Source organism: Mustelus asterias, chromosome 14 (genome assembly GCF_964213995.1).
Source record: "Mustelus asterias chromosome 14, sMusAst1.hap1.1, whole genome shotgun sequence".
In the NCBI taxonomy this organism is placed as follows: Eukaryota; Metazoa; Chordata; class Chondrichthyes; order Carcharhiniformes; family Triakidae; genus Mustelus; species Mustelus asterias.
The window spans coordinates 60293261-60320193 of record NC_135814.1 but is presented as its reverse complement, the minus strand read 5'-3'; the positions used below and the strand labels follow the sequence as shown (position 1 = coordinate 60320193).

The 26933-nt window shown below is 45.1% G+C and overlaps 1 protein-coding gene across 1 annotated transcript in view; it reads left to right on the top strand.

The window, feature by feature from the left end:
* ccdc141 (coiled-coil domain containing 141) overlaps positions 1-26933 on the top strand; it is a 171768-nt gene that overhangs the window by 123399 nt on the left and 21436 nt on the right. The window contains exons 18-21 of the mRNA XM_078228492.1: positions 12523-12663; positions 12741-12938; positions 14079-14262; positions 25073-25191. Coding sequence (XP_078084618.1) covers positions 12523-12663; positions 12741-12938; positions 14079-14262; positions 25073-25191 — 642 coding nt within the window. The remainder of the gene's footprint in view (positions 1-12522; positions 12664-12740; positions 12939-14078; positions 14263-25072; positions 25192-26933) is intronic.

Genomic DNA, 26933 nt, shown 5'->3' with positions numbered 1-26933 from the left:
ACATTCACCCCTCCTTTAAAAACAAAGGCCGGCGGGGTGCAAAAACAGGTCATATATGTACAAAATTCACAAGTCCAGACGGTCTGGAGGACCGCACCGTCGCTGTGATCTCCTCAACACCGGTTGCGACACCGGAGCAGGTGCTTGCGGTGGCGTTCTCTCCAAAACAGCGTCCGGCTGTCCCCTCAAGGACTCCCGGGCCGGTTGACCCTGGTGAGGTGATGGTGCAGGGGATCCTGGAACCTTCTGTGGTGGCGCCGATCTCCGAGTCTCAGGCAAGCTGTACATGGGAGTATAACTGTTATGCACTGGTCCCGGTGCTGACCGCGCCACGTCTGGGGAAGAAATAAGTAATAGGGGATTCGTGACAGGGGGTATGGGAGCGACAGGAGTTGCTACGTCCCCTGCGGGCGCCAGGTCTCGAATGGAGACAGTGTCCTCTCGCCCATCAGGATATGCCACATAGGCATACTGAGGGTTGGCGTGGAGGAGTTGGACCGGTTCGACCAAGGGGTCGGACCTGCGGGCCCTCACATGTCGCCGCAGAAGGACGGGTCCTGGGTACGTCAACCAGGCTGGTAATGAGATCCCCGAGGACGACTTCCGAGGGAATGAGAACATCCTCTCGTGGGGAGTAGCATTGGTTGCCCTACACAGGAGGGAGCGGATAGAATGGAGCACATTTGGCAGGACCTCCTGCCAACGGGAGACTGGAAGGCCCCTGGATTTCAGCGCCAGTAGGACAGCCTTCCAGACTGTAGCATTCTCCCTTTCCACCTGTCCGTTACCCCTAGGGTTGTAGCTCGTGGTTCTACTAGAGGCAATCCCGTATGAGAGCAGGAATTGCCTCAAGTCGTTGCTCATGAACGACGAGCCCCTGTCGCTATGAATGTAGCAGGGGTACCCGAACAGGGTAAAAAGCTCACTGAATGCCTTAATCACGGTGGCAGTCGACGTGTCCGCACAGGGGACAACAAACGGGAACCGGGAGTACTCATCTATTATATTGAGGAAATAGACGTTCCGGTCCGTTGAGGGAAGGGGGCCCTTAAAATCCACACTCAGCCTCTCGAAAGGGCGAGTGGCCTTGACCAATTGTGCCCGGTCCGGTCGATAAAAGTGCGGTTTGCATTCCGCGCAAATCCGACAGCTTCTCGTCACTGACCTGACATCCTCCACCGAGTAGGGCAGGTTGCGGGCTTTTACGAAGTGGTAGAGTCGGGTGACTCCAGGATGACACAGGTCATTGTGGAGGGCCTTCAAGCGGTCCTCCTGCATGATGGCGCATGTTCCGCGCGAGAGGGCATCCGAGGGCTCATTGAGCTTCCCTGGACGATACATAATATCGTAATTATAGGTGGAGAGCTCAATTCTCCACCGCAAGATCTTATCGTTCTTGATCTTGCCCCTCTGCGTGTTACTGAACATAAACGCCACGGATCGTTGATCCGTGATCAGAGTGAACCGCTTCCCCGCCAGGTAATGGCGCCAGTGTCTGACTGCCTCCACAATGGCCTGAGCCTCCTTCTCCACCGCTGAATGCCGAATTTCGGGGCCTTGAAGGGTGCGGGAAAAGAACGCGACGGGCCTGCCTGCCTGGTTTAGTGTGGCGGCTAGGGCGAAATCAGATGCATCACTCTCCACCTGGAAAGGGATGGATTCATCCACCGCGTGCATCGTGGCTTTCGCAATGTCGCTTTTCAAAGCCTTGAAGGCCAATTGGGCCTCCGGCGTGAGTGGGAAGGTCGTGGACTTGATGAGCGGACGGGCTTTGTCCGCGTAGTTGGGGACCCACTGGGCATAATACGAAAAGAACCCGAGGCATCTCCTCAGTGCTTTCGTGCTAGCGGGCAAGGGAAGTTCAGTAAGGGGGCGCATACGGTCTGGATCAGGGCCAATGACCCCGTTTTCCACCACGTATCCAAGGATAGCTAACCTGCGCGTACGGAATACGCACTTCTCCCTGTTATAGGTCAGATTCAGGCGAGATGCAGTGCGCAGAAAGTGTTGGAGATTCGTGTCATGGTCCTGCTGGTCATGGCCGCAGATGGTGACGTTATCCAGGTACGGGAAGGTAGCCCGCAACCCATTCTGGTCCACCATTCGGTCCACAGCACGCTGGAAGACCGAGACCCCATTGGTGACACCAAATGGAACCCTGAGAAAATGGTATAGACGACCATCCGCCTCAAAAGCCGTGTATTGTCGGTCCTCTGGGCGGATGGGGAGTTGATGGTAGGCGAACTTAAGGTCTATGGTAGAGAACACTCGGTACTGCGCAATCTGATTGACCATATCAGAAATGCGCGGGAGAGGATACGCATCCAGCTGCGTATAACGGTTAATGGTCTGACTGTAGTCGATGACCATCCGAGGTTTGTTCCCGCTTTTAACTACCACGACCTGCGCTCTCCACGGACTAGCACTGGCCTGTATGATCCCTTCCTTGAGGAGCCGCTGAACCTCAGATCTAATAAAGATCCGGTCTTCAGCGCTGTAACGCCTACTCTTAGTAGCGATGGGCTTGCAGCCTGGTACCAGATTCTTAAATAAAGAAGGTGTGGTGATTTGTAGAGTGGAAAGATTGCATGCGGGGCGCTTTGGGCAATTTGGAGGCTGCGGCTGATTCCCTACTGCCAGTGAAGGGAGTGGCCCACCGTACTGTAGGATCACACTCTTCATGTGGACCATAAAATTTAGTCCGAGGAGAATTGACGCACAAAGGTGAGGTAACACAAGGAGCCTGTATTGCTCGTAAATTGTGCCCTGTACCTCTAGGGTTACCATACACCGTCCTTGGATCGGTACAGATCGGGACCGTGATGCCATGGAAATTGTCTGCTTGGCAGGTAGAACCCGGAGTCCACACCTTTTTGCAGTGTCAGGGTGTATGAAACTCTCGGTGCTCCCACTGTCAAACAGACAATACACAGTACGACCATTTACCTTGATGTTCATCATGGAATTATCAAGCCTGTGGTGCTTTGTCTGGTCCAGGGAGATCGACGCCACCGTTGGCCCCTGGGCGTCACTGCATGCAGCCGATGTTGATGCTTCAGGACCCCTGCTGGTCGCTCCTAGTCGTCGTGGACCATGATGGCCGCCCCCATGAATCGCATGTGGGTGAGGGCGCCAAACGCAGCGACTCCTGGTGGTCTTCCTCCTCCTCCGTCAGCCACGATGGCGCCGTCCTGGATTCGCACGTGGTCGGACCTCGTGGGTACTGCGATGCCGAAGGAGATTGTCTCCGCTCTGGAGGGTTACAAGCTGCACTGCCGTTTTTGGACTTCGACCTGCAAACTTTAGCATAGTGGCCCTTTTTACCACACTGGCTGCAGATTGCCGTTTTTGCAGGACACTGTTGCCGTGGATGCTTGGCCCCACCGCAAAAATAGCATCGCTGGCCGCCTGGAGCTGCCGCCGTCGTCGGATCGATATGGGAGCGCGAGCCCGCGGGGCGAGGAGGGATTTGAGCTTGCTCTTGCCACGTTGTCTCCACGTGGTCCTCGGGGTACAGAGCCAAGCTTTTCGACGCTGCTTCCAGCATCTCAGCCATCTCCATCGCTTGGGTCAAGTTGAGGTTCCCTTTCTCTAGTAACTTAAGCCGGATGTATGAGGACCCTACACCTGCTACGAACGCGTCTCGGGCGAGGTCGTACATATATTGTTCGGCTGATACGTCTTTACAATCGCAACCCCTGGCAAGCTGCAGGAGCTCATTGGCGTAGTCCTCCATGGTTTCGCCCGACTGCCGACGTCGTGTAGCGAGGAGGTAACGAGCGTGTATCTCGTTGGGTGGTCTCGTGTACCGTTTCTTCAAGAGCTCGATGGCCCTCGGGTAAGTGGTGGCCGCACGAATCGCAAGATAAATCGTGTCGCTTACCCTTGCGTGGAGGACCTGGAGTTTGTCGTTGTCTGTAGTAACAGCTACAGAGGCTGCCAGGTAGTCTTCGAAACACTTCCACCAGTGGTCGAAGGTGTTAGCGGCACCGACCGCACGTGGGTCCAACGCCAGACGTTCTGGTTTTAATATTTGTTCCATACTCCCTTTTTACTGTTGAGAGTTTTATGTTTGCTAATAAAATTGATGCGCGACAATCAAGCACGTGGAACAAGGCTTCAGCTATTGAAGGCTTTTATTAGCAAACAATGGAACTAACTAACTCGAGTACACCAGTTCAGACTGGAGGGGTCCTGCCGGAGCAGAGGGTCTTATACCTCTCCCCCGGAGGCGGGGCCCCACCGGGATGTGCCATAATAACATTTACCACAGGTAAACACCCTAACCCAACAACATTATACAACCCCCACAGTGACAACACCCTAACCCAACAGTAACATAAGAACAACCCCCAGTGGTAACCAACGATGGTTCACCACAGTTACATACCCAGCCAATTTATGAATGTTTTTACCTGCATGATAACGAGAAAAATAGCGCAGTAACTTATGTACAGATGTGTTTAGAATTCAAGTTTTACCATTGATTCTTAAAGTGACCTGGTTAGGCTCACTGGCCTGGGAACTACAGGCCAGTGAGCCTAACATATGTAGTGGGTAAGTTGTTCGAAGGTATTCTGAGAGACGGGATCTACAGGCATTTCGAGAGGCAAGGACTGATTAGGGACAGTCAGCATGGCTTTGTGAATGGAAAATCATGTCTCTCAAATTTGATTGAGTTTTTTGAAGGGGTAGCCAAGAAGGTAGATGAGGGCAGTGCAGTTGATGTTGTCTACATGGACTTTAGCAAGGCTTTTGACAAGGTACCACATGGTAGATTGTTGCATAAGGTTAAATCTCACGGGATCCCAGGGTGAGGTAGCCAATTGGATACAAAATTGGCTTGATGCCAGAAGCCAGAGGGTGGTTGGAGAGGGTTGTTTTTCAAACTGGAAGCCTGTGACCAGCGATGTGTCTCAGGGATCAGTGCTGGGTCCACTGTTATTTGTCATTATATTAATGATTTGGATGAGAATATAGGTGGCATAGGTAGTAAGTTTGCAGATGACACCCAAATTGGTGGCATAGTGGATAGTGAAGTTTATCTAGGATTGCAACGGGATCTTGATTAATTGGGCCAGTGGGCTGATGAATGGCAGGTGGAGTTTAATTTAGATAAATGCGAGGTGATGCATTTTGGTAGATCAAACCAGGGCAGGATTTACTCAGTCAATAGTAGGGCATTGGGGAGAGTTATAGAACAAAGAGATCTAGGGGTACAGCTTCATAGCTCCTTGAAAGTGGAGTCACAGGTGGATAGAGTGGTGAAGAAGGCATTCAGCATACTTGATTTCATTGGTCAGAACATTGAATATAGGAGTTGGGACGTCTTGTTGAAGTTGTACAAGACATTGGTAAAGCCACACTTGGAATACTGTATACAGTTCTGGTCACCCTATTATAGGAAGAATACTATTAAACTAGAAAGAGTGCAGAAAATATTTACTAGAATGCTACCGGGACTTGATGGGTTGAGTTATAAGGAGAGGCTGAATAGATTGGGACTTTTTTCCCTGGAGTGTAGGAGGCTGAGGGATGATCTTATAGAGGTCTATAAAATAATGAGGGGCACAGATCAGCTAGATAGTCAACATCTTTTCTCAAAGGTAGGGGAGTCTAAAACTTGAGGGCATAGGTTTAAGGTGAGAGGGGAAAGATACAAAAGTGTCCAGAGGGGCAATTTGTTCACACACAGCGTGGTGAGTGTCTGGAACAAGCTGCCAGAGGTAGTAGTAGAGGCAGGTACAATTTTGCCTTTAAAAAGCATTTAGACAGTTACATGGGTAAGATGGCTGTAGAGGGATATGGGCCAAATGCGGGCAATTGGGACTAGCTTAGTGGTTTAAAAAAAAGGGCAGCATGGACAAGTTGGGCCGAAGGGCCTGTTTCCATGCTGTAAACCTCTATGACTCAATCTCTGTGACCAGTTATATCGCCCAACCTCACCCCTGCCTCAGCTCACTTGCTGCTGAAGCCCTCATCCTTGCTTTTGCTATCTCGAGACTTAACTATTCTAATACCCTTCTGGTTGTTCTCCCACATTCCATCCTCTCTAAACTTGAGATCGTCCAAAACTCTGTTAGATCCCATTCCCCCATCACTTCTGTGTGTGCTGACCTACGCTAGCGCCCGGTCAAGTAACACCTTGATTTTAAAATTCCCATTCTTGTTTCCTAATGCTGCCATTGTCCTGCCCCTCCCTTTCCCTGAAACTTCCTCCAAACCCGTGACCCTCAGAGACATCTGCAGTCTTCTAATTCTGGCCACTTGTGCATCCTCAATTTTAATTGCTATGCCATTGGTGGCTGTGTCTTCAGTGTCTCGGCCCCAAGCTCTGGAATTCCCTCCTGCACCTCTCTGCCTTTCTACCTCACTTTCCTCCCTTAAGATATTTCTCAAATTGTACCAGCAGGTTTTTGGCCATCTGACCTAGTGGGTGGGATTTTATGGCCTCACACATCCCGAAACCATAAAATCCCGCCCAAGGTCAACGGACCTTCCCAATGTCCATGCTCCTCACCCGCTCCAATTCCCATGGCGGGCAGGGTGGCAAAATTCCGGTCAATATCTCTTCTGTGGCTTAGCCATGCTTTGTTTTGTATTGCTCCTCTGACGCACCTTGGGACATTTCATTGTGTTAAAGGTGCTCTATAAATATGAGTAGTAGTTGTTGGTGACCATAAAGTACAGCAGAACAATTATTTTCTTTAATAGTTTATCAGGCAAAAGGTGTTCTCAATGTATACAGGGTTTTTCCCTTATTAAAGACTTGACAGCTGTCATACAGCCAACTATTCGGGTGTTTGCCTTTGACAACATAATGTATTACCTAACACCTTCCACATCTGAATAAACAAAATCAGTACAGCTGCTCAGAATGGTCAGTGGCTAGTGCTTCCAGTCTTTTAGGGGAACAGTGGCTCAGTGGTTAGCACTGCTGCCTTACAGTGCCAGGGACCAGGGTTCAATTCCAGCCTTGGGTGACTGGTTGTGTGAAGTTTGCACATTCTCCCCAGTCTGTGTGGGTTTCCTGTTTCCTGTTCCTGTTTCCTCCCACAGTTCGAAGATGTGCAGGTTAGGTTAATTGGTCATGCTAAATTGACCCTTAGTGTCCCAAAATGTGTAGATTAGGGGCATGAGCCACGGCAAATGTGAGATTATGGGGTGGGGCGGGGAGGAGAGCCTGGGTAAAATGCTGTGTCAGGGAATTGGTGCAGCCCTGATGGGTTGAATGGCTTCTTCTGCACTGTAGAGATACTATGATTTATATCCAGCTGAAAACACACAGGTCTCGATTAGAAATTCTGTACAATGTTAACTAAGACAATGGCTCGCCCCCAACCATCAATGGGCGAAACGAGCCGGTAAAATCGCAGAGAAATCAAGATCACGCCAGATTTCTCGGCACTTGTGATCTTACCGGCACAGGATTTCCGGCGCGGTCAAATTTATTCAAACTTATGTTAAATGTGATTTTCATCTGTTTAGCAAACCCCACACTCAATCATCCAGGCTCACTTGCCTTTATGGCCTAGCTGGAAGAGATTCTCTCCAATGAGGAAAGCATCTGCTCTCCATGAATGGACAGCCAAGGGGTGGAGCCTGAAGGGGGGCTGTGGGGAGTAGGGCCTATGGAGGGGGCAGGGGCCATGGGGACGGGGCCTGGAGGGAGCGGCACCAGACCAAGGCGGCCCAATTGGGTAGGTGGGGGGAGGGCCGCTGCGCACTCTTCCAGAGATCGTGGGTGGGTTGGGGAGGGAGGGCGAGCTCTCTGCATGCGAACAATGGGGAGGGCGAGGAGACCGCTGCTGCTGCTGCTCTGCCTGCGATCAGTGGTTGGGGGGGTGGGGGGCACAATCCGTCTGGGCAGCAGGGGGGGTGGCAGGTGCTATATTTCCGGACGGTGTGGGGTTCGGCCACAGACCCCTGCGATTGCTTGGGGGGACACTGTTGAGGCCAGCTGCAACAGCAGAAGCTTGAAAAATTCTCTCTCTGTCAGACCTCTGCTGTTGCAATTGCGCGTGTCCAGCCACAGAGATCTGCACAATGGCAATAGCTCCCTCTGCTGCCTGAGCAGGCTTGCTGGTGAATTAAGCCCTGCCCACTACCCCTCATAGCTAGAAACAGTCTAGCTCATTCTTTCTTGTGCTAAGTGCACAAGATTGGGAGTAAAAACCCGGCCAAAAAACAGATCTGCAACTCACTCATTTTCACACCAGCTGCACACTTAGGCCATAATTTTACTGTCCTGCCCACCACAGGAATCGGAGCGGGTGAGGGGCAGATCATGGAAAGGTCCATTGACCTCAGGCAGGATTTTACGGTTTCGGGATGAGTGAGGCCATAAAATTGCACCCTTAGAATTTTTCTCGTAAAATTCCACCCAATGTGTCATGGATTTTTTTTCACTCTCAGCATAAATTAGTACGTTAGAATAACAAATATCATCTGAAACTGGAGCTGAGTAACAGTGATTAAAAGATGTCCTATTTTGTTTAAAATCTTTCCATGTGATTAACATTTGAGTTTGAAGAAAATGTCACAGTGCCAATTTTCAACAGAATATTTTTATTTCTTGATTTTAAACTCTCAATTGAGTTGCTAAGTCCAGAGATATCACAATTTTATTATTGTGGTCTGGTGTAAAGAAAAGATTTCTAAATTTTAAAATGCTTTCAGTGTTGCAAATTTCAACAGATGGTAGCAGGAGTTCTGTTCATACCACAGTTTTGACATGAAAGCTATACTTAGAAACTACCACTCTTAGAGTGACACTGAAATTCAACCAGCAACTATAACTCATTGGATGTGTGGTCAGACAATTATATCTGAACCAGAAAGACTAATGTATATGTCCAACACTGAGCTACACTGGGCTCTTGTGAAATGTCATCAAATCAACAAGCTCAGTGGCTGCATCAGGAGCAGTGTCATCGTATTTAAAAGTAGCAAAATGACTTTAGATCTATAAAGAGACACAGGAGAGGGCACCCAAACAGTTGTTTCTCTAAGTCGCGAGTCTACATTTTAATGGTGTGATTCCCTTACCAATATTTCAGCATTTTTAGAAATCGTACTTCAACATTGTCTGGTATTTGTTGGTTTTAAACAAGAGTTCTATTGACAGCTAAAACAAAATTACTACTCAGTGTTTTTACAAGCATATATTTTTTAGCAGTCTTTTCAAATTTGCAAATGGTTTGTTCCAGGTGACAGAAATACTTGGTTTATAAAGAAATGATGTTTCATGTGCAACTCTGTGACTGCTGTAATTGTAAATCTATTCATATAGCATTAAATTGAAATGAAAACTAAGTGGAACAGTAATCCAACATGGTAAGGTTGAGGGTTCATCCCTCACTCTACAATATTCTTGGTGTCAAATTCATTGCAATGATGATTGTTGGAGGTGGGGGGGGGGGGGGGGGGGGGGGGGCTCAGACTGGATTTCATGCAAGAAGGAAAATGAGAGTCAGACATTCCTACACTTCATTCCCAGACAATTATTAGAATGGCATTGATAATATGTTACCCGCTAACCTTTCGGCTTTATCTGGAGAAACCTAATGGAATAAATCAAAGGATGACTAATCTGAAAGTAGGAAATGCAAGAATTGTAAATGTGCCTCTTCATATATAGTAGCTGTCTTTGAAAATATTACAAAACATCACTGTACTTATTCCAAATCTGTGGATAATCGTGGCATATTAATATTGTAGGCCTTGGCATAATGTTTCAAATTTGCCCATTTATTTTAAACCAGTTACCACCATCTTTTCTTAAGTAGTATATACTAAGCATTTATATTCTATAATCCCATAACATGATTTCAAGGTCATAGGTTTTCAACATTGGATTAGATATTAGACTGGTTTGTTCCACTCAGTGCTGTGCAATCAACATGTTCAAACGGAGAGACCGAGAGTGTCCAGGAATTGTGCATTAGGGCCTTAGCTAGGACTTGGAAGTGAGGTGTTGCAGCAGGTGCCTGACCACCTCGCGCAGGGCGCTTCACCCTGCAAACTCAATTCAAAAAGGGGTCAGATCAGGTGAAGTGAGGATGGGGCAATTGCAAGGACTGTGGAGTCAGGGGAAGCATTCCTCTTCTCCCCGATCTATAGAATGAAAAACTTTACGAACCTTTCTAGAGTTGGCTTCCACAGGAGCTGCTGTGGCGGGGGTGGGGGGGGGGGGGGGGGGCTTTAGCCATGGTTCATCTGGGCCATCTAAAAAATTAATTTAACAATGGGACCAAAGCCTGCACATGTTGGGCACAGGCCGACCTACTGCTGAACTGGTATGCTTTGCACCCATTTTATTCCCAAAAACAGATGCAACACATACCAATTCCTACTCCCAATGTGCTGACAGTTCCCTATGTGAGTAAAGATTTAAATGAATGATTAAAAAACGTAACTGGGAATTCCTGAACATGGTGGCAAACTTGGTAGAAAGGGTAAGGGACACTTCATTGATGGTAATGGCGAGGGTCCTGGTGAGACCGGAAAAGTGACTAGAAAAGCCCCAACCACCCCTCATGCCTGCGTGGGTCCACACCCTCCCCCTCGCACTTTCCCAGGACCCTGCACTTGGGCCTGCCTGTAATCGCACCCTTCTCTTCTGCCTCCACACCCCCGCCCCATCCCCTAAAATGCCCCCAGGCCGCTGGAACCCTCTGGACCTGTGCTGGACGGAATCCAAATTCCAGGACAATTCCAGAACAGTTGGTGGACCCACTTCTTTATATTTCAATTACACAACCTTCTTTATGCTTTAATACACCATTGATTTTCCTTATGCTGTAGTCACTAATACCTCCAATAACAGTGCTGTTATGCTCGGTTTGACTTTCCGTAACAGCTGACATTGGCACTAATAGATATGCTGTGACAAATTTTTTTTGCTATGACCCAGCTACTGCATTTGTCTCCTGGGTTGGAAACAAGCTGTTAGTTCTTCCAACTCACCCCATGACTCTTTCGGTTTACTTCAGGGGTTGGGTCCAGAAAACCATAAAATTTCTTCCCACATAAATGCAATTAAAATGAATGAATATTTGCATTATCATAGAAAACCAAGACTACAATATCTATAATCATTACTCTACCATGATTAATTAGCGTAATGACAAAGCCACTGGCCATGATTCTCCCATCCCGCTCCGCTAAAAAATTAGCGCAACAGGCCGGGAAATCCTCGTGTCAGCTGATTCGCGGAATTTGCGCGAGCGTTCACGCCCCACTTGCTTCTCCCAGTGCGGATTTCCGGCGGCTTCTGCTCTGCACCAGAAATTGGCGGGGAAGCAGAAAGACCATTTACATGGTCATTTTAAAATAATTTACATATAATTAGTGGGCCCGGGACTGAAATCTCCGGGCCCGCTAGTGTCGCCCACCCTGCCAGAGTGATTCTCTCCAGCAGGGATTACAGTAGCTCCCCACTTTTGGGGAGTTAGTGGCTCGACCCTGCTGGAGTGAGGGGGGGAGGGCAATCAGGACCCCCGAGAGGATTGGGTGGTGGGGGTTTCCCCTGGGCATTGGCATCCTGGCAGTGCCAGCCTGTACCCCCGGCACTGCCCAAGGGGCAAAGTTTCAATGCCCAGAGGGCACCTTGGCACTGCCCATCGGCGGGGCAAATCAGGGCAAGGCCTAGGAAGCAGGGCCTACGGGGCGATTGGTTGGGTTCAGGGCCCCGCTGCCACTCTGTATAGGGATTGATGAGGGAAGCAGGGAGGCCAGTGAACGGGGTGGGCTTGGGGGGAGGGATCAGCGGGGGGGCAGTCAGTCTGCTGGAGGTGGGGTCAGCACTGTAGGGGAAGAGGGGGCAGCATCGGGACTGCAAGGGGGGTTTCTGTCAGGAGGGAGAATCGGTGGGGGGGGGGGGGGGGGGGGTGCTGGAGATCGCAGCAGGCTGGGAGGCGGGGAGGCCAGAGGCTGGGCCTGGGAATGGTTGGGGGGCCAGTGATCGGGCCATAGGGGGGATAGAGAGCTAGCATTGCTGGGGTCACGGGGCTGGCCAGCAATTGAACTGGCCATCAATCGGGAGGCCATCAGTGCGGTTCACTGTGCATGCGCTGATCTCAGCACTGACAGATTGGCACATGCGTAGTGGCCCACTCAGCCTGCTGATTTCAGCCTTTCCAGTGGGAATAGGCCCTGCATCTTGAAATTTAATGATATTCACACTGATGGTCTCTGCAATGCACAGAGTGTGGAGATTCTTCTCTGAACTCCCACTGAACAAACCAGTGTGAATTACTCCAGTTTTCACGTGAATTCGACACTTAGAATTTTTTGGGAGAATTCCACCCACTATCTTTGTACTCTTAACAATTAGGTATGATCCTTTTGTAACATTGTTAAATTAAATGAAAACCAGCTCATTTACAACTTGATATTCATCATGTATTCAATTATCATTGCCCTGATTTTATAGGAATATTTTAATCTAACTCTTTGGAGTACAGTTTTAAAGTTGATATAATGAATAAATAATAATTCTGTAAAAATATATATCTTTAGTTAAAGGAATCCTATAAAGAACTCAAGAAGAAGTTTAACAACTTGAAATTTAGTTACCTGAAGAAAAATGAGAAATCCCGCAATCTGAAAGCTGTCCGAAATCAAGCCCAGCAAGTCGAAATATATGCTGAAAAATTTGAGGTAACGCTAAGAACCAACGTAATTTGATGCAACTAACTCAGAACCTCGAGTTCATGTTGTGCTTTCTGTGTTAAAAGATATTCAAGAAGAAAATGATTCAGTATGTGACAAAAGGCATCACAGTGCTGGAAAAGCATGTCCCCAGAACGGAAATAGATGTACTTGAAGAATCCTTGAATGAATTACAGAAACAGGTGAATGAACTTGACAAGACAGTGGAGGAATACAAACAAAACTTGGACGTGACTATGCAATTGCAACAGGCCATGGAAGAGGTGGGTAGTGCGAATTATTGTAGTGGTACACATTTAAACATAATCTATCTTCTGTTATAGGAATAACATAGAAAAGGTAGTTATTTTAGTTGATTATCACCAACTCTATTATGTTGCTCGACCATTGTTTATGCCACACCTGTTTTCAGCTCATGAGATCATTGGGAAAATGAAAAAAAGGCATTTTAAAAATGTAGTATATTTTTTATAAAAGGTGAATTAAAAATACTCAACAGAAACCATGTACGCCTGAAAACTTGAGCACCCAGGTTCTGGCGAGCATATAGATCCTAGTTTTACTTTTCAGAGCTAACACTAGTGCATGGAGATAATCTGTGTTTTTAAATGGTACTAGAAATACAGGATATGGCACTGAGCATTTTGTTTTCACTTGGTTTGTTTTGGGAAGATGCTCATTTATCTTCGGAACAAAACAATATGTATTTAATTTTCTCCTCTCTTTCTCTGTCATTTTCATTACTGCAGAGGCAGGCGTACTCTATTTTTAAAAAATCCCTTAAGACCTTATTCCTCAAGATGAAAGATGAGATACACAGGGGCATGAACTTATATTGGGATACTTATGTATTTGCACATTATGAAATATATTCAGGGTACACATGGCAACGTGATGGACATATGAGGGAAAGATACCAATCAAAGGGATTTGGACTAATTAAATTAATGTTGTAGTGCATAATAGATTGTATGTCCATTAACAAAGGTAAATAAGAGAAAGGGTTTGGACGTGAGTGTTGACTATTCATTGAGTATATCTGTGAAGACAAATTGAAGCTATAATCAATAAAATTATTTTGGATGTACTCAGGTTATAAATCAAAAACCTAATTAAAGCATAGTATATTGATGTGATGTATGGTGGCATCTAAAATAATCCAGCACTTATTCCCCCTTCAGTAATAGAGACATGAGGGAAAAGTTCTGAGAGAAAGTTGTTCAAGATCTATGGAAGGAAAGGACTTGATGTGTGAATGGCCTTTCAGTGCTCCATCATGAATAGTTTGAGTACATTTTCTTGACACAGAAAATGATAAGATGTTATGGTTCATTTTCAAAAAATCATTTATGTGAGTGCATCACTAAATATATCAATTTGCTTATTTACCACATGCATTTCAGAGTCAGTTTTGGTGTGAAGATGCAAGTGGTACAGTTGTTCGAGTTGGGAAGTATTCTGCTGAGTGCAAGACCAAGGAAGCAGTGGGAGTTCTCCACAAGCAGTTTGAAAAGTTTGTGTGGCCCACCGTCCCACAGCAAGAGGAGAGAATCCAACAAATCACAGAACTGGCAATGCGACTATATGGTTAGAGCGGATAATTATTATACTTTAAAATGTTTTTTGCATTCAGCAAGCTAAGCAATGTTAATGTGGGGAATGGAATGCTTGTCATATTGGACAATGTGCAGGCATTGCAGGTTCATTTGGATTGGTCAGAGTAAATCTCCTTTCACCCTTTCCCAACAATGTTCCTCAACTATTTTTTATTTCCCACAGTGTCCCAACAATATGCCCCAATCCCCTCTGTAGAAAGAAGTCATCCCTTCACTCCATTTACAAGATTCAACTACACACAACAGCCATCTAATGGTTTATTTGAGTGAGATTGCAAACCAATGGCAATTAAAAGAAAAATTACATTCCATGGTCCGATACCAAGAATGAATTGAATTGAGATGGCCCAAACTCATGTCGAGAAAGGTGCTTACAACAGATCAAAAACATTTCCATCCTCTCGATCTGGTAGATCCCATGTTCTAGAAGTGAAAGGTCAGGATTTAAACCCATTGCATCACCTGGTCTTAGTTTGGCAATTTTTAAATGGGTGTTTAAAAATTCCATTTTTTTAATTGCAATATTGTAAAATATATTTTATATTGTCATCTGGCTTTTAATTTAAACATTTTGCAAGCATTCCAGTTCAGTGAGACAAACAAAAAAATCAGTCGACTCCTTAATTTATTCAACAGTTTATTTATTTAACACTTCTGGTACCAACTCAAACATTGGGGCAGCACGGTGGCACAGTGGTTAGTACTGCTATCTCACAGCACTAGGGAACCGGGTTCAATCCCAGCCACGGGTCACTATCTGTGTGGAGTTTGCATATTCTCCCCATGCCTGCATGGGTTTCCCCCTTGTGTTCGGTTCCCTCCTTCAGTCCAAAGATGTGTGTGCTAGGTTGATTGGCCATGCTAAATTGACCCTAATGTCAGGGGATTAGCAGGGCATATATGTGGGGTTACGGCAATAGTTCCTGGGTGGCATTGTGATCGGTGCAGACTTGATGGGCCGAATGGCCTCCTTCTGCACTGTAGGGATTCTATGGATAAACAGTTGCAACTCATTAACTCTTCTCCTGAACTTTAACTCTTAACTGAACATCAACTCTCAACTGAATTTTAACTCTCCACTGAACATTAACTTTAGCTGACCATCAACTCTCAATTGAACTCTTAATTGCACATTAACTTTAACTGAACATCAACTTTAATTAATTAACTGAAAATAGATACTATCAAGTTTAGGAAAAACCTTGACCAAGAAATATCTCTGATGTAGAATCTATCTTTTTCCCTGAGGAAAATTCCTTCAGGGCACATGTTTCTTACGATGGTTAGTCTCTATAGAGTTGTCGCTGGCAAACAAAGACTGCAGTGACTTTTATCCACAAATCCTCCACTTCCTTCCAGAAGATTTTCTGTCATCCAGCCAACTATGTAACCAGAAACTGATCACATGATTCAAACATCCAATGAAATTACTTATGAATGACTCCATTACGCTTACTTCACATGACATTTACCACACCTCATGGTAATAAAATTCAAAGCCAGGAATGTCTGAGCCAATGTAAATAACTTCCCTTATTTAGTCAACACAGAAAGCTTCAGATCACAGTTCCCAGACCGGAGCAACTTTACAATCTGCATCTGGTTTTAATTGTAAGTTAACCAAAAATCCCAGCATGCTTAACTCTCAGCCAGAATAGCCATTTTAAATCCACTATTGCCATTATTGTTGTTAAATCATTGTTGTAGCCATTCTTTCTCGATCCACAATATGTTAGAGCTATGATATATAGGCAAGCTGTTGTTGTTGAATATCTTTCCATAACAACTAATTCAGGCACCTCCAGATTTATTATTGTTTAGAATTCTCTTAATCATTTATGTGTCCATGAATACAACAATTACTTATTTATTAGCAACTTCACATAAAGGCTGGAATTTTCTGGCTGTTGACACCAGTGGGATTCTTTGGGCATTCTGCAGTGAACGGAGATTTGGTTGAGCACCAAATTCTCTGTCCTCGCTTGCAGAGGTGGTAAAGCATGAACGGCTAGAAAATTCTGGCCAAAATTTCCTTAGCATCTTCAAAGGAGCTTATAAAACAAAATATGACACTGAACCATATAGCAAGATATTATACAGAATTTTCCAGTCCTTCCTGCCAGCGGGATCTTCTGGTCATGCTGATGGCAATCCCCACTGCTGGTTCTCCAGCAATGGAGGGTGCGGGCCACACAAACCCTGTAGGCATCAGTGGGACTGGAAGATCCTGCTGTATACCATGGTGGTGTGCCCCATCACCAGAAAAAACACTGCACGGGGCTAGAAAATCCCACCCATTAAGTCAGATGATCAAAGACGCGGTCAAAGAAGTCGGTTTTTGGGAAGAAAGCAAGAAAGAGAATTGTAGGAAGCATGGTCCTTAGCATGGGGCCTAGACAACTGGAGGCAGGGCCACCAATGGTAAAACAGCTATAAAATTGGGGATGCACAAGAGGCCAAAATTGGATGAGCGTGAATATCTCAGAATGCTATTGAATGTTATTGCAGGTTCTGGAGGTGGAGAGGAGTGAGGCCATGGAGGGATTTGAAAACAAGGATGGGAATTTTAAAATCCAGGCATTGGTTGACAAGGAGTCAAAGTATGGCAGCAAGCACAGAGTGATAGGGGAATCGGACATGCTGCGCATTAGGACACAGGCAGCAGAGTTTTGGATGACATTGCATTTAAGGAATTTAGAATGTGGGAGATCAGCCAAGTGTATGTTGCAATTGTCCAGTCTAGAGTAACAAATACACAAATAGGGGTTTCAGCAGCAAGTGAGCTGACACTGGGCAAAATTGGGAGATGTTATGGAGGTAGAAATAGGTAGTCTTAGTGATGACATGAATATAAGGTTGGATCAATGGAGTGCCAGAGTTGTGTATTGACTGGATTCATCTCAGACCATTGCCAGGGAAAATGATGGAGTCCATTGCCAGGGAATAGAGTTTGGGACTGGGACTGAAAACAATGGTATCAGTCTTCCCAACGTCTTATAGGAGGAAACTTCTGCTCACCCAGTACTGGACGCAGGATAAGTAGTCTGATAATTTAGCAACATTGGAGAAGTTGAGAGAGGTGATGGTGAGGTCGAACTGGGTATCGTTAGCGTGCATGTGAAAACTAACACTGTACCTTCAGATGATGCTGACGAGGGGCAGCATGTAGATAAAAAATAGGAGGAGGCCAACGTTTAATCCTTTGGGGGATGTCAGAGGTAACTGTGTGGGGGCAGGAAAATAAACCATCGCAACTTATTTTCTGGCTGTGGTTAGATAGATAAGAATGGAACTAGGTAAGAGCAGTCCGATCGTGCAGGACAAGAATGGAAAGGTGTTGGAGAAGGATGGTGTGGGTTATTTTAGTCTTGTGGTTGGGGAAGCCAAGGTTAACAATCCATTCACGGGCTTTGGCTGACATAGTGTGAAGGGTTGGGATGTCACCAGGTATGGATTTCTCGGAGCAGAAGTTCAGTATGTGGGTGATAGGCTGATTTGGATAGCCACAGTCACAGTCTGAGCTGTTTTTCATGTTCCATTTGTGGACCCAGTGGCCAATTCTTCCCTGGCTCATTCTTAATTAGTCGAGGGTTGTTCAGATTAACCATGCAAGGTTGAAGCCTGAGACTTCATCACTTGGGTCATTAACCTTGTTGCAATTGGTGATGTTTGCAGTCAACTCAGCAGTTTGCAGGGTATGGAGTGTGTTCCAGCTAGGACTCTGGGTGTTTTATTTGGGTCCTGTGTCAATGAGAGTGCTTTGTTAATTGTTAGTGTTTTTTGAGGATGTTTTTCCTGCGAACAGCAGACAGTTCAAGGTGTGCTAACACAGGCAGCCACCAGAGCTGTTTTGGTCTCAATCTCCCAAAAATAATCATAGAATCATAGAAACCCTACAGTGCAGAAGGAGGCCATTCGGCCCATCGAGTCTACACCGACCACAATCCCACCCAGGCCCTGCCCCCACATATTTACCCGCTAATCCCTTTAACTATGCATCTCAGGGACAATTTTTAACCTGGCCAATCAACCTAACCCGCACATCTTTGGACTGTGGGAGGAAACCGGAGCACCCGGAGGAAACCCACGCAGACACGAGGAGAATGTGCAAACTCCACACAGACAGTGACCCGAGCCGGGAATCGAACCCAGGACCCTGGAGCTGTGAAGCAGCAGTGCTAACCACTGTGCTACCGTGCCGCCCCATCCTCATGACGTCCCAGATGCTGTGGTCAACCATGCCAAAGGCCGCAGGCAGCTTGAGGAGGACAAGGAGGGAAACTTCATCTTTGTTACAGTTGCATAGTATAAGAGCTGTCTTTGTTCTGTGGCAGGGGCAGAAACCTGATTGGAAGATCTCAAACATGGAGCTCTGGGAAAGATGGGCACAGATTTGGGAGGCAGGATCATGTTCAAGGGCTTTTGAGAGGAAAGAAAAGTTAGAGATGGTAGTTTACAAGGCTGATGGGTCAAGAGAGAATTCTTTGAGGAAAAGGGTGATAAAAAGGAAGAATAACTGAAGAGGCAGAACGGTTTACAATATCTGCTAATAACGGGGTCAGGAGGGGAAGTTAGGTGATCAGCAGTTTCGTGGAAATAGGATCCAGAGAACAAGAGATGGACCTCATGGACAAGTTGAGCTCAGAGAGGACATGAAGGGCGATCATAGAGAATCTAGAGTAAGACATTAGTTTATGCCTAGGGCGGAGTGAGGGTTGATGGTGGTGAATTAAAGAAGGCTTGACAATGTGGCTAGTGGGTCATGGTGGAGGCAGCTGATCAGGTGGTCTCAATGTTAGTGACAAAAATCCATGAGCTCCTCGAACTTGTTTTGAAGATGAGATTAGAGGAGGCAGGGGAGAGGGGCTAAAGAAGACCATTGGAAAGGATTACTAATGATGGTAATTGTTAGGTGACATAAACCCCAAAGATGAGAGGGATGAGAGGATCCGAAATGTTTATTTTGCAGGGGGAGGGAGCTGGGGTTGGGTGGGTGGGTATGGTGGTTTTGAAGCATTACCCTTTGCACAGCCCCTCCCAGATATCTTTCCCTATTCATGCAGCCACATGGTTCCCCAGGGTCTCCAGGACTGCTGCTTCATGATATGTCAAAGGTCTATTATGTGTTCCCAATTGTTATGAGCAAAAGAGCAGATAGTCTACCTGTACCCTAGTGGCAACTGTTGACGAAGGGAAGGATTTTAAGGTTCAACAAGAAATTTCTGTTTGGGAAAAATGGCAACACATAAATTTTAAAATCCTGAGTTAATGAATCCCTGTGGGGGCAGTTTGGTCAAACTGACTTTGCCTTATGGATGTTTAGTGTAAGGCTCATGCTCTTATATGCCTCAGTGAAGGTGTTAAAGATGGCTTGGAGTTCAATCTCTGGCTGTGCGCAGATGCAAACATCATCTGTGTACTGTAGTTCAGTGAAGAAGATGGGACGACCTTGGTTCAGGCCTGCAGGCGGCAGAGGTTGAACAGATTCCCATTTGTTCTGTAGTTTAGCTCCACTCCAAGGGAGCTGGCTGAGGATGAGATGGAACATAGCAGCAAGGAAGATCAAGAAGAGTGTTGATGCAATGACACAGCCTAGCTTGACCCCAGTTTGCATGCAAATTGGGCCAGTGGTGGATCTCTTGGTTAGGATGATGGCTGGTCACCAACCTGGCATGAGGTAGAAAGACCATTCAACGGATAAAGAACAAGACATCTGGAGAAGATGGAATCCCTGCTGAAGCACTAAAAAATGGCAAAAAGCATCATTGACGTGAATATATGACCTAATTTCCCTTATGTGGAGGAGGAGAACATGCCTTACCAAGGGTCATCCAGACTTGAAACTATGGCTCTTTTCTCGCTCCACAGATGCCGTCAGACCTGCTGAGATTTTCCAGCATTTTTGAGCTTTATAGGAAATTTGGCACGATGGTCCATTGGAGAGGAGTGACATGGCAGAAGCAGTGAACCAGATGGTCTCAATATTAATCAAAAAGGAGTCTATGAGCTCCTTGCGCTTATTGCTTGAGGTGAGGGTGGATGGGATGGGAAGAGAAGTTTAATAAAATGGTTTGCAGGAGGGAAAAGCCGCCTGGGGTTATCTTTCCATACTAGGATGATCCTGGAATATTGTGATGGCACAGCGTGACGCTGATTTGAATGGATATATTAAATAAAAAGTTCAGCCATTCATTACTTGATCTGGCTGAACCACTCAAAGCACCATTGAATCCTGCTCCCGTCTATTGAAAACATTCAATATTCCAGGATCATCCTAGAATGGAAAGATAACCCCAGACATCTTTTCCCTACCACAAACCATCTTATTAAACTTCTCTTCCCATCCCATCCACCCTCACCTCAAGCAATAAGCGCAAGGAGCTCATAGACTCCTTTTTGATTAATATTGAGACCATCATTAACAGAGTGGAAATAAAGGCTGTATCGGGGGATTAGCCAGATTGAGAGAGTAATGGTTTTACTGCAGATTAGAGTATCAGAGTTGATGAATCTGCTGGTTGCAAAAATATTGTGGAGAATGCAGGACCAAAAGGTGGATGATTGGAATTTTGAAAGTGCAGTGATCAGTGAATTGGGGATAGCTTTTTCCAGTGTTGGACTCAGAAGGAAGTAGGGTTAAGACCTGGAAGGGGAGGTGAGTGGAGAGTAATATAAGGAATCATATAGCACAGAATAAGCCCCTCGGCCCATCAAGTCTGCGCCGACAAATTTGAAACACCTGAACTTGCATCTAATCTCATCTGCCAGCACTTGGCACATTATAACATTCAAAGCTATGGGCCAAGTGCTCATCCAGCTATTTTTTGAAGGATGTGAGGCAACCTGACTCTACCACCCTCCCATGCAGCGCATTCTAGACCGTCATCACCCTCTGGATAAAAAGGTTTTTCCTCATCCACCCTAATCCTCCTGCCTCTCACCTTGAACCTATGTCGTCTTGTGACTGACCCTTCAACTAACGGGAACAGCTGCTCCTTATCCACTCTGTTCGTATCCCTCATAATCTTGTACATGTCAATCAGGTTGCCCCTCAGTCTTCCCTGCTCCAACGAAAACAGCCTAAGCCTACTCAACCCCTCTTCGTAACTTAAATGTTCCATCCCAGGCAGCATCTTGGTGAATCTCCTCTGCAACTTCTCCAGTGCAATCACATCCTTCCTACAATGTGGTGACCAGAACTGCACACAGGACTTTAGCTATGGTCTCATCAAAGTTCTATACAGCTTCCTTGCTTTTGTAATCTATACCTCGATTGATAAAGGCAAGTGGTCCATATGCCTTTTTCACCATCCTATTAATATGCTCTTCTGCCTTCAGTGATCTATGGACAAACACGCCAAAGTCCCTTTGTTTCACAGAACTTCCGAATGTCCTACCATTCATTGAATACTTCCTTGTCAAATTACTCCTTCCAAAGTGTATCACCTCACACTTTTCAGGATCAAATTCCATTTGCCACTCATCTGCCCATTTGACCATTCCGTCTATATCTTCTTGTTGCCCAAGACACTCAGCCTCATTGTTAACTACCTGGCCAATTTTTGTGTCATCCGCAAACTTACTAATCCTACCCCCTACATAGTCACCTATGTCGTATATATAAATGACGAATAATAGGGGCCCAACACAAATTCCTGTGGTACACCACTGGACACTGGCTTCCAGTCAGTGAAGCAGCCTTCTGTCATCACCCACTGTCTCCTACAACATTGACCGCACTACCCTCATCTACACATCTGTCCACCTCCTCAAAAGATGTAATCAAATTTGTTAGGCATGACCTCTCTCTGATGAAGCCATGCTGACTATCCTTGATCAAGCTTTGCCTCTCCAAGTGGAGATAAATGCTCTCCTTCAGAGTTTTCTCCAATCGTTTTCCCACCACTGACGTGAGACTCCCTGGTCTGTAGTTCCCTGGTTTTTCTCTGCAGCCCTTCTTAAATAACAGAACCACATTAGCTGTTCTCCAGTCATCTTACACCATCTCCATGGCCAGCGAGGAATTGAAAATTTGGGTGAGAGACCCTGCAATCTCCTCCCTTGCATCCCATAGCAGCCTGGGGCACAATTCATCTGGACCTGGAGATTTACTCACTTTTAAGGCTGCCAACACCTCCAATACTTTGTCCTTCCCTATGTCAATTTGCTCAAGAACCTCACAGTCTCTCTTCCTGAATTTTTGAATTGATTTGATTTGATTTATTATTGTCACATGAATTGGGATACAGTGTAAAGTATTGTTTCTTGCGCGCTATACAGACAAAACATATCGTTCATAGAGTGCATAGGGGAGAAGGGTGCAGAATATAGTGTTGCAGTTACAGATAGGGTGAAGAGAAAGATAGACGGTTTAAAGGAGTAAGAGTTACGTTTTAAGAGCATAGAACAAGAGTAAAAAATGGAAATAGAGGGTATGCTGGGGACAGCTCTCAAGAAGTCGCCATGCTCCGGTGCCACCCTTATGGAAAGTGATCTGAGATGGCCTTATTTGTAATTGTAATTATTTGTACTCCTTCCAATTCAATATTTTTCAATGTGCTGTGCCCAGTCACATCTGCAGAACAATATTTGTTTTAGAAATGCAATGAATGAATAGTAATCTAGTTAGATTGCACAAATAAATTGTAAAGATAGTTATTTATTTAACTGTTATCAGAGGCCGAATGTTTTAACTGCCGCTGATTAAAATATTCTAAATTTGCATCAGTATTTGGAATGTAATCATTATACTCTTTTTACTTCTTTCTAAGTTGTCTGATTAATGGTTATTCTATCTCTCCATTCTGTGGTGTAATTTACAGTAGTCAAGTGCCACAATAATGCCAGAGTTTGCCTTACATTAGAAAGATAAGCAATTCAGGGTAAAGATTTTTCTATCTGTACAAAGAACTGAGCATCTGTGCTGGACATATGGCTGTGGATTTTGTTGTGTGACTTCTCCTCCCCCGCCGTGAACCCCTCACTGGGGGCCTGAGGTACTCTGCATTTGTGAAGAGTATAAATTACCATTTGGCGCACACACACACATACCTTGTACCGCACCACACCAAAACGGACATCAGAAATAGGAAGACAGCTGCAGGTCTCTGCTGGCCTTGGAACCATGCCGAGTTATAAAAACAAAAAACTGGCTGCAGCTAATTTCTACCTTTGAATTGATCTTGGAGCCCCTGCCTGAGAAAACACTTGTCACAAGTCTTGTTGCACCATTTTATGGATGCCCTTGCATTTGCTGTCCCATGAACGAAAAGTAGGATGTGAGATCTGGAAACAGTCTCTTTTATATCATTATATTGTTTATGATGGGCCTGCATCCAGTGCCAAGAACAGGCTCATCAATAATCCATCCAGGGTATTCCAGGAAATCATGAAGCAGTGTAGTGGAGATGAGAAAGGTATTTCCCCTTTTTATTTCTCACTATGCCTGGGGATGGAGTGTACATGTATGATGTGGTGATGCCGGCGTTGGACTGGGTTGGGCACAGTAAGAAGTCCTACAACACCAGGTTAAAGTCCAACAGGTTTATTTGGAATCACAAGCTTTCGGAGTGCTGCTCCTTTCTCAGGTGACTCACCTGAGGAAGGAATAGCGCTCCAAAAGCTTGTGATTCCAAATAAACCTGTTGGACTTTAGCCTGGCGTTGTGAGACTTCTTACTGTACATGTATTGTTACTGATCACGAACCAAAGTAATTACAAAAGTCTTTCAAGATTCCAGTAAGGTTAGGCCTCTTATTTGTCAACATATTGGGCAGGATTTTCTGGCAACGCATGCACTTTGGAATACTGTGATCCACGTCAGATCAGCCATGATCTTGTTGAATGGCGGGGCAGGCTCGAGGGGCTAGATGGCCTACTCCTGCTCCTATTTCTTATGTTCTTATGCCCCAAGACTGGAAATTCTCACCCGATTTCAACGGACCTTCAAATGGTCCGCCAAATTTTCTGTCTCACCCGCTACGATTCCTGCAGCAAGACAGGAGAATTTCGGCTGATAACTTAGGAAAAATATACAGATCAAACATTCTGAATGTGGTAGAAGTGTCTACCATATCCACGCATGTATTGATTGCTTCTTCAACAAAGGTCTGTGCATAGTTTTGAATACATTTGGACTTTTGTACAATCAGCCACACTAACCAACAAGCATTTTCAAAGTTAAGCATATTTGATCAGTAAATGATTTGCTGAGGATGATTTTACAGCTGGTTGCTACTTTACAGTGGTCTTTGTCAAGTAGATATTTCAAGAGAAATGCGGGGAGTATGAAACTTGTGATTACTTTTGAATATTGATCTGTCAACCTTTCAGAAAGACAATAAACTTCTGACCTGATTTGCTTTAAGTACATCAAAATCATCCTTGAATGAATTTTTACCTTAGTTTTTCTGTTCCAAGTGATCTTAATCCCAATACTTCTTCCAGATCAATAACTTCAAATTGTAAGAGAATGTTGTTTTACAACTGCCTTAATTAACTGAGAAATGTCACTTTGATAGTAAGTTTTAATGTGGACACGGTTGCATAACATCTATTGCTGATGCAGAGATATTTAAAGATTATTTTATGCAGTAAAGTATTGGTAATTCGCCACCTGTAATTCAAAGATTAAACAAGCACTCTATTCAATTTAATAGTTACAATATATGCAAATAAGAATTAAATGCAACTAGAGAAATGTATATTTGAAAATAGAGTTAGATTTGTCTTCCTTTAATTTGGAAGCCAACACTGGTTGATGTCTGTATTCACACGTAAAGGTCCTGAAGAAGCAAAGAAACTTGTGAAGAAAATGGTAACAAAGCACAATGAAATCCTTGAATCAATAAAGGAACTATGCAATGGATTAAGAGAACTTGAATCAAAACTCCATAATGTGGTAAGCACAAAAACTGTTCAAGTAGGAATTTTCAGTTTTATTGATGACTACAGTGGATGACTGTCTCTACACATTCCTCATGTATGCTAGCTCTACCTCACCACCATTGTTATCTTTACCCCTCCAATGTCTGGTATTGGATGAGCAGAGGTTTGTTCTCTTGGGCCCTCAACTCATCTGCTACTGAAACCTTCATCCTTTTTTACTTGTAATGCTCTCTTGACCAACCTTCCCTCTTTCTCCTCCATAGAATCCCTTCAGTGCAGAAGGGAGGCCATTCAGCCCATTGAGTCTGCACTGACAACAATCCCATCTAGGCCCTATCCCTGTAACCCAACATATTTACCCTGCTAATCCCTCTAACCTATGCATCCTGGGACACTAAAGGGTAATTAAGCATGGCCAACGCACCTAACCCGCACATCTTTGGACTGTGGGAGGAAACCGGAGCACCCGGAGAAAACCCACGCAGACACGGGGAGAACGTGCAAACTCCATACAGACAGTGACCCAAGCCGGGAATCAAACCCAGGTCCCTAAAGCTGTGAGGCAGCAGTGCTAACCACTGTGCAAAAAATCTGCAGCCAGTATCCTAACTCAGATCAATTCCTACGTACCTATCTCCCCCGCGTTCACTGACCTACATTGCCTCTCAGTCCTGCAACACATCAATTTTAAAATTCCCAATCCTGTTTTCAAATCCCTCTATGGCATCACCCGTCATTATCTCTGCAACATCCTCCAGACCTACAAACCTCCTAGACTTCTGTGCTGCTCTAATTAAAAAAAAGGTAACTGAACTGAAACAGCAAAGGAGATTCGTTTTATTAAAATGCTAAAGGAGGTGATTGATTGACAAGTTCAGACTACCCTAAAACATGGGAATCTTGTATCGAGTTTGAATGCATTGGGCAGTCAGGGAACCAGAGTATTGTACTTTCAAGCACTGAATCAAATTTGTGATCAATTGCTCTGTGTAGAGGATTTCTACAGTTAATGTAGACATTCATTAACTCAAGAGTCATGTTTGTATTAATAGGGAAATGAAAATCATGTCAAGTAGCCTTGTTTGTATCTTTGAGGCATAATGGCTTCTATATATGTATGTTGTGCGTATTATTTTTACACATCTTCCTGGTCCAGAAATTAACACTATTTTGCAATAGTTTGATTTTTAAAGTCTCTAAATGAGAATGACATTCTTGTACATTGCCAAATGAAAGATCAAACAAATATACCACAGTGTCATACCGGTTTTGTAAAGATAATACAATTTCTGGTTCAATGGAATTTGGGGAAACAGAAGACAAAACTACATAAACATGCCCCCAGCTCAAGTATGCAAGTACATTCCATGTTTTTCTCACCGTTTCATTTAAGGGCGACCCGTTGGCACAGTGATTAGCACTGCTGCCTCACAGCACCAGGGACCCGGTTCGATTCCTGCCTTGGGTGGCTGTCTGGAGTTTGCATCGGTTTCCTCTGGGTGCTCCGGTTCCCTCCCACAGTTCAAAGATGTGCAGGTTAGGTTGGTTGACCATGCTAAATTGCCCCTTAGTGTCCCAAGGTGTGTAGGTTAGGGAGATTAGTGGAGTAAATACATGGGATTATGGGGATAGGACCTGGGTATGATGCTCTGTTGAAGAGTCAGTGCAGATTCGATGGGCCAAATGGCCTCCTGCTGCACTGTAGGGGTTATATGAAAACTTTTCATTTTTTGTAAAAGTTCAATATTAATCATG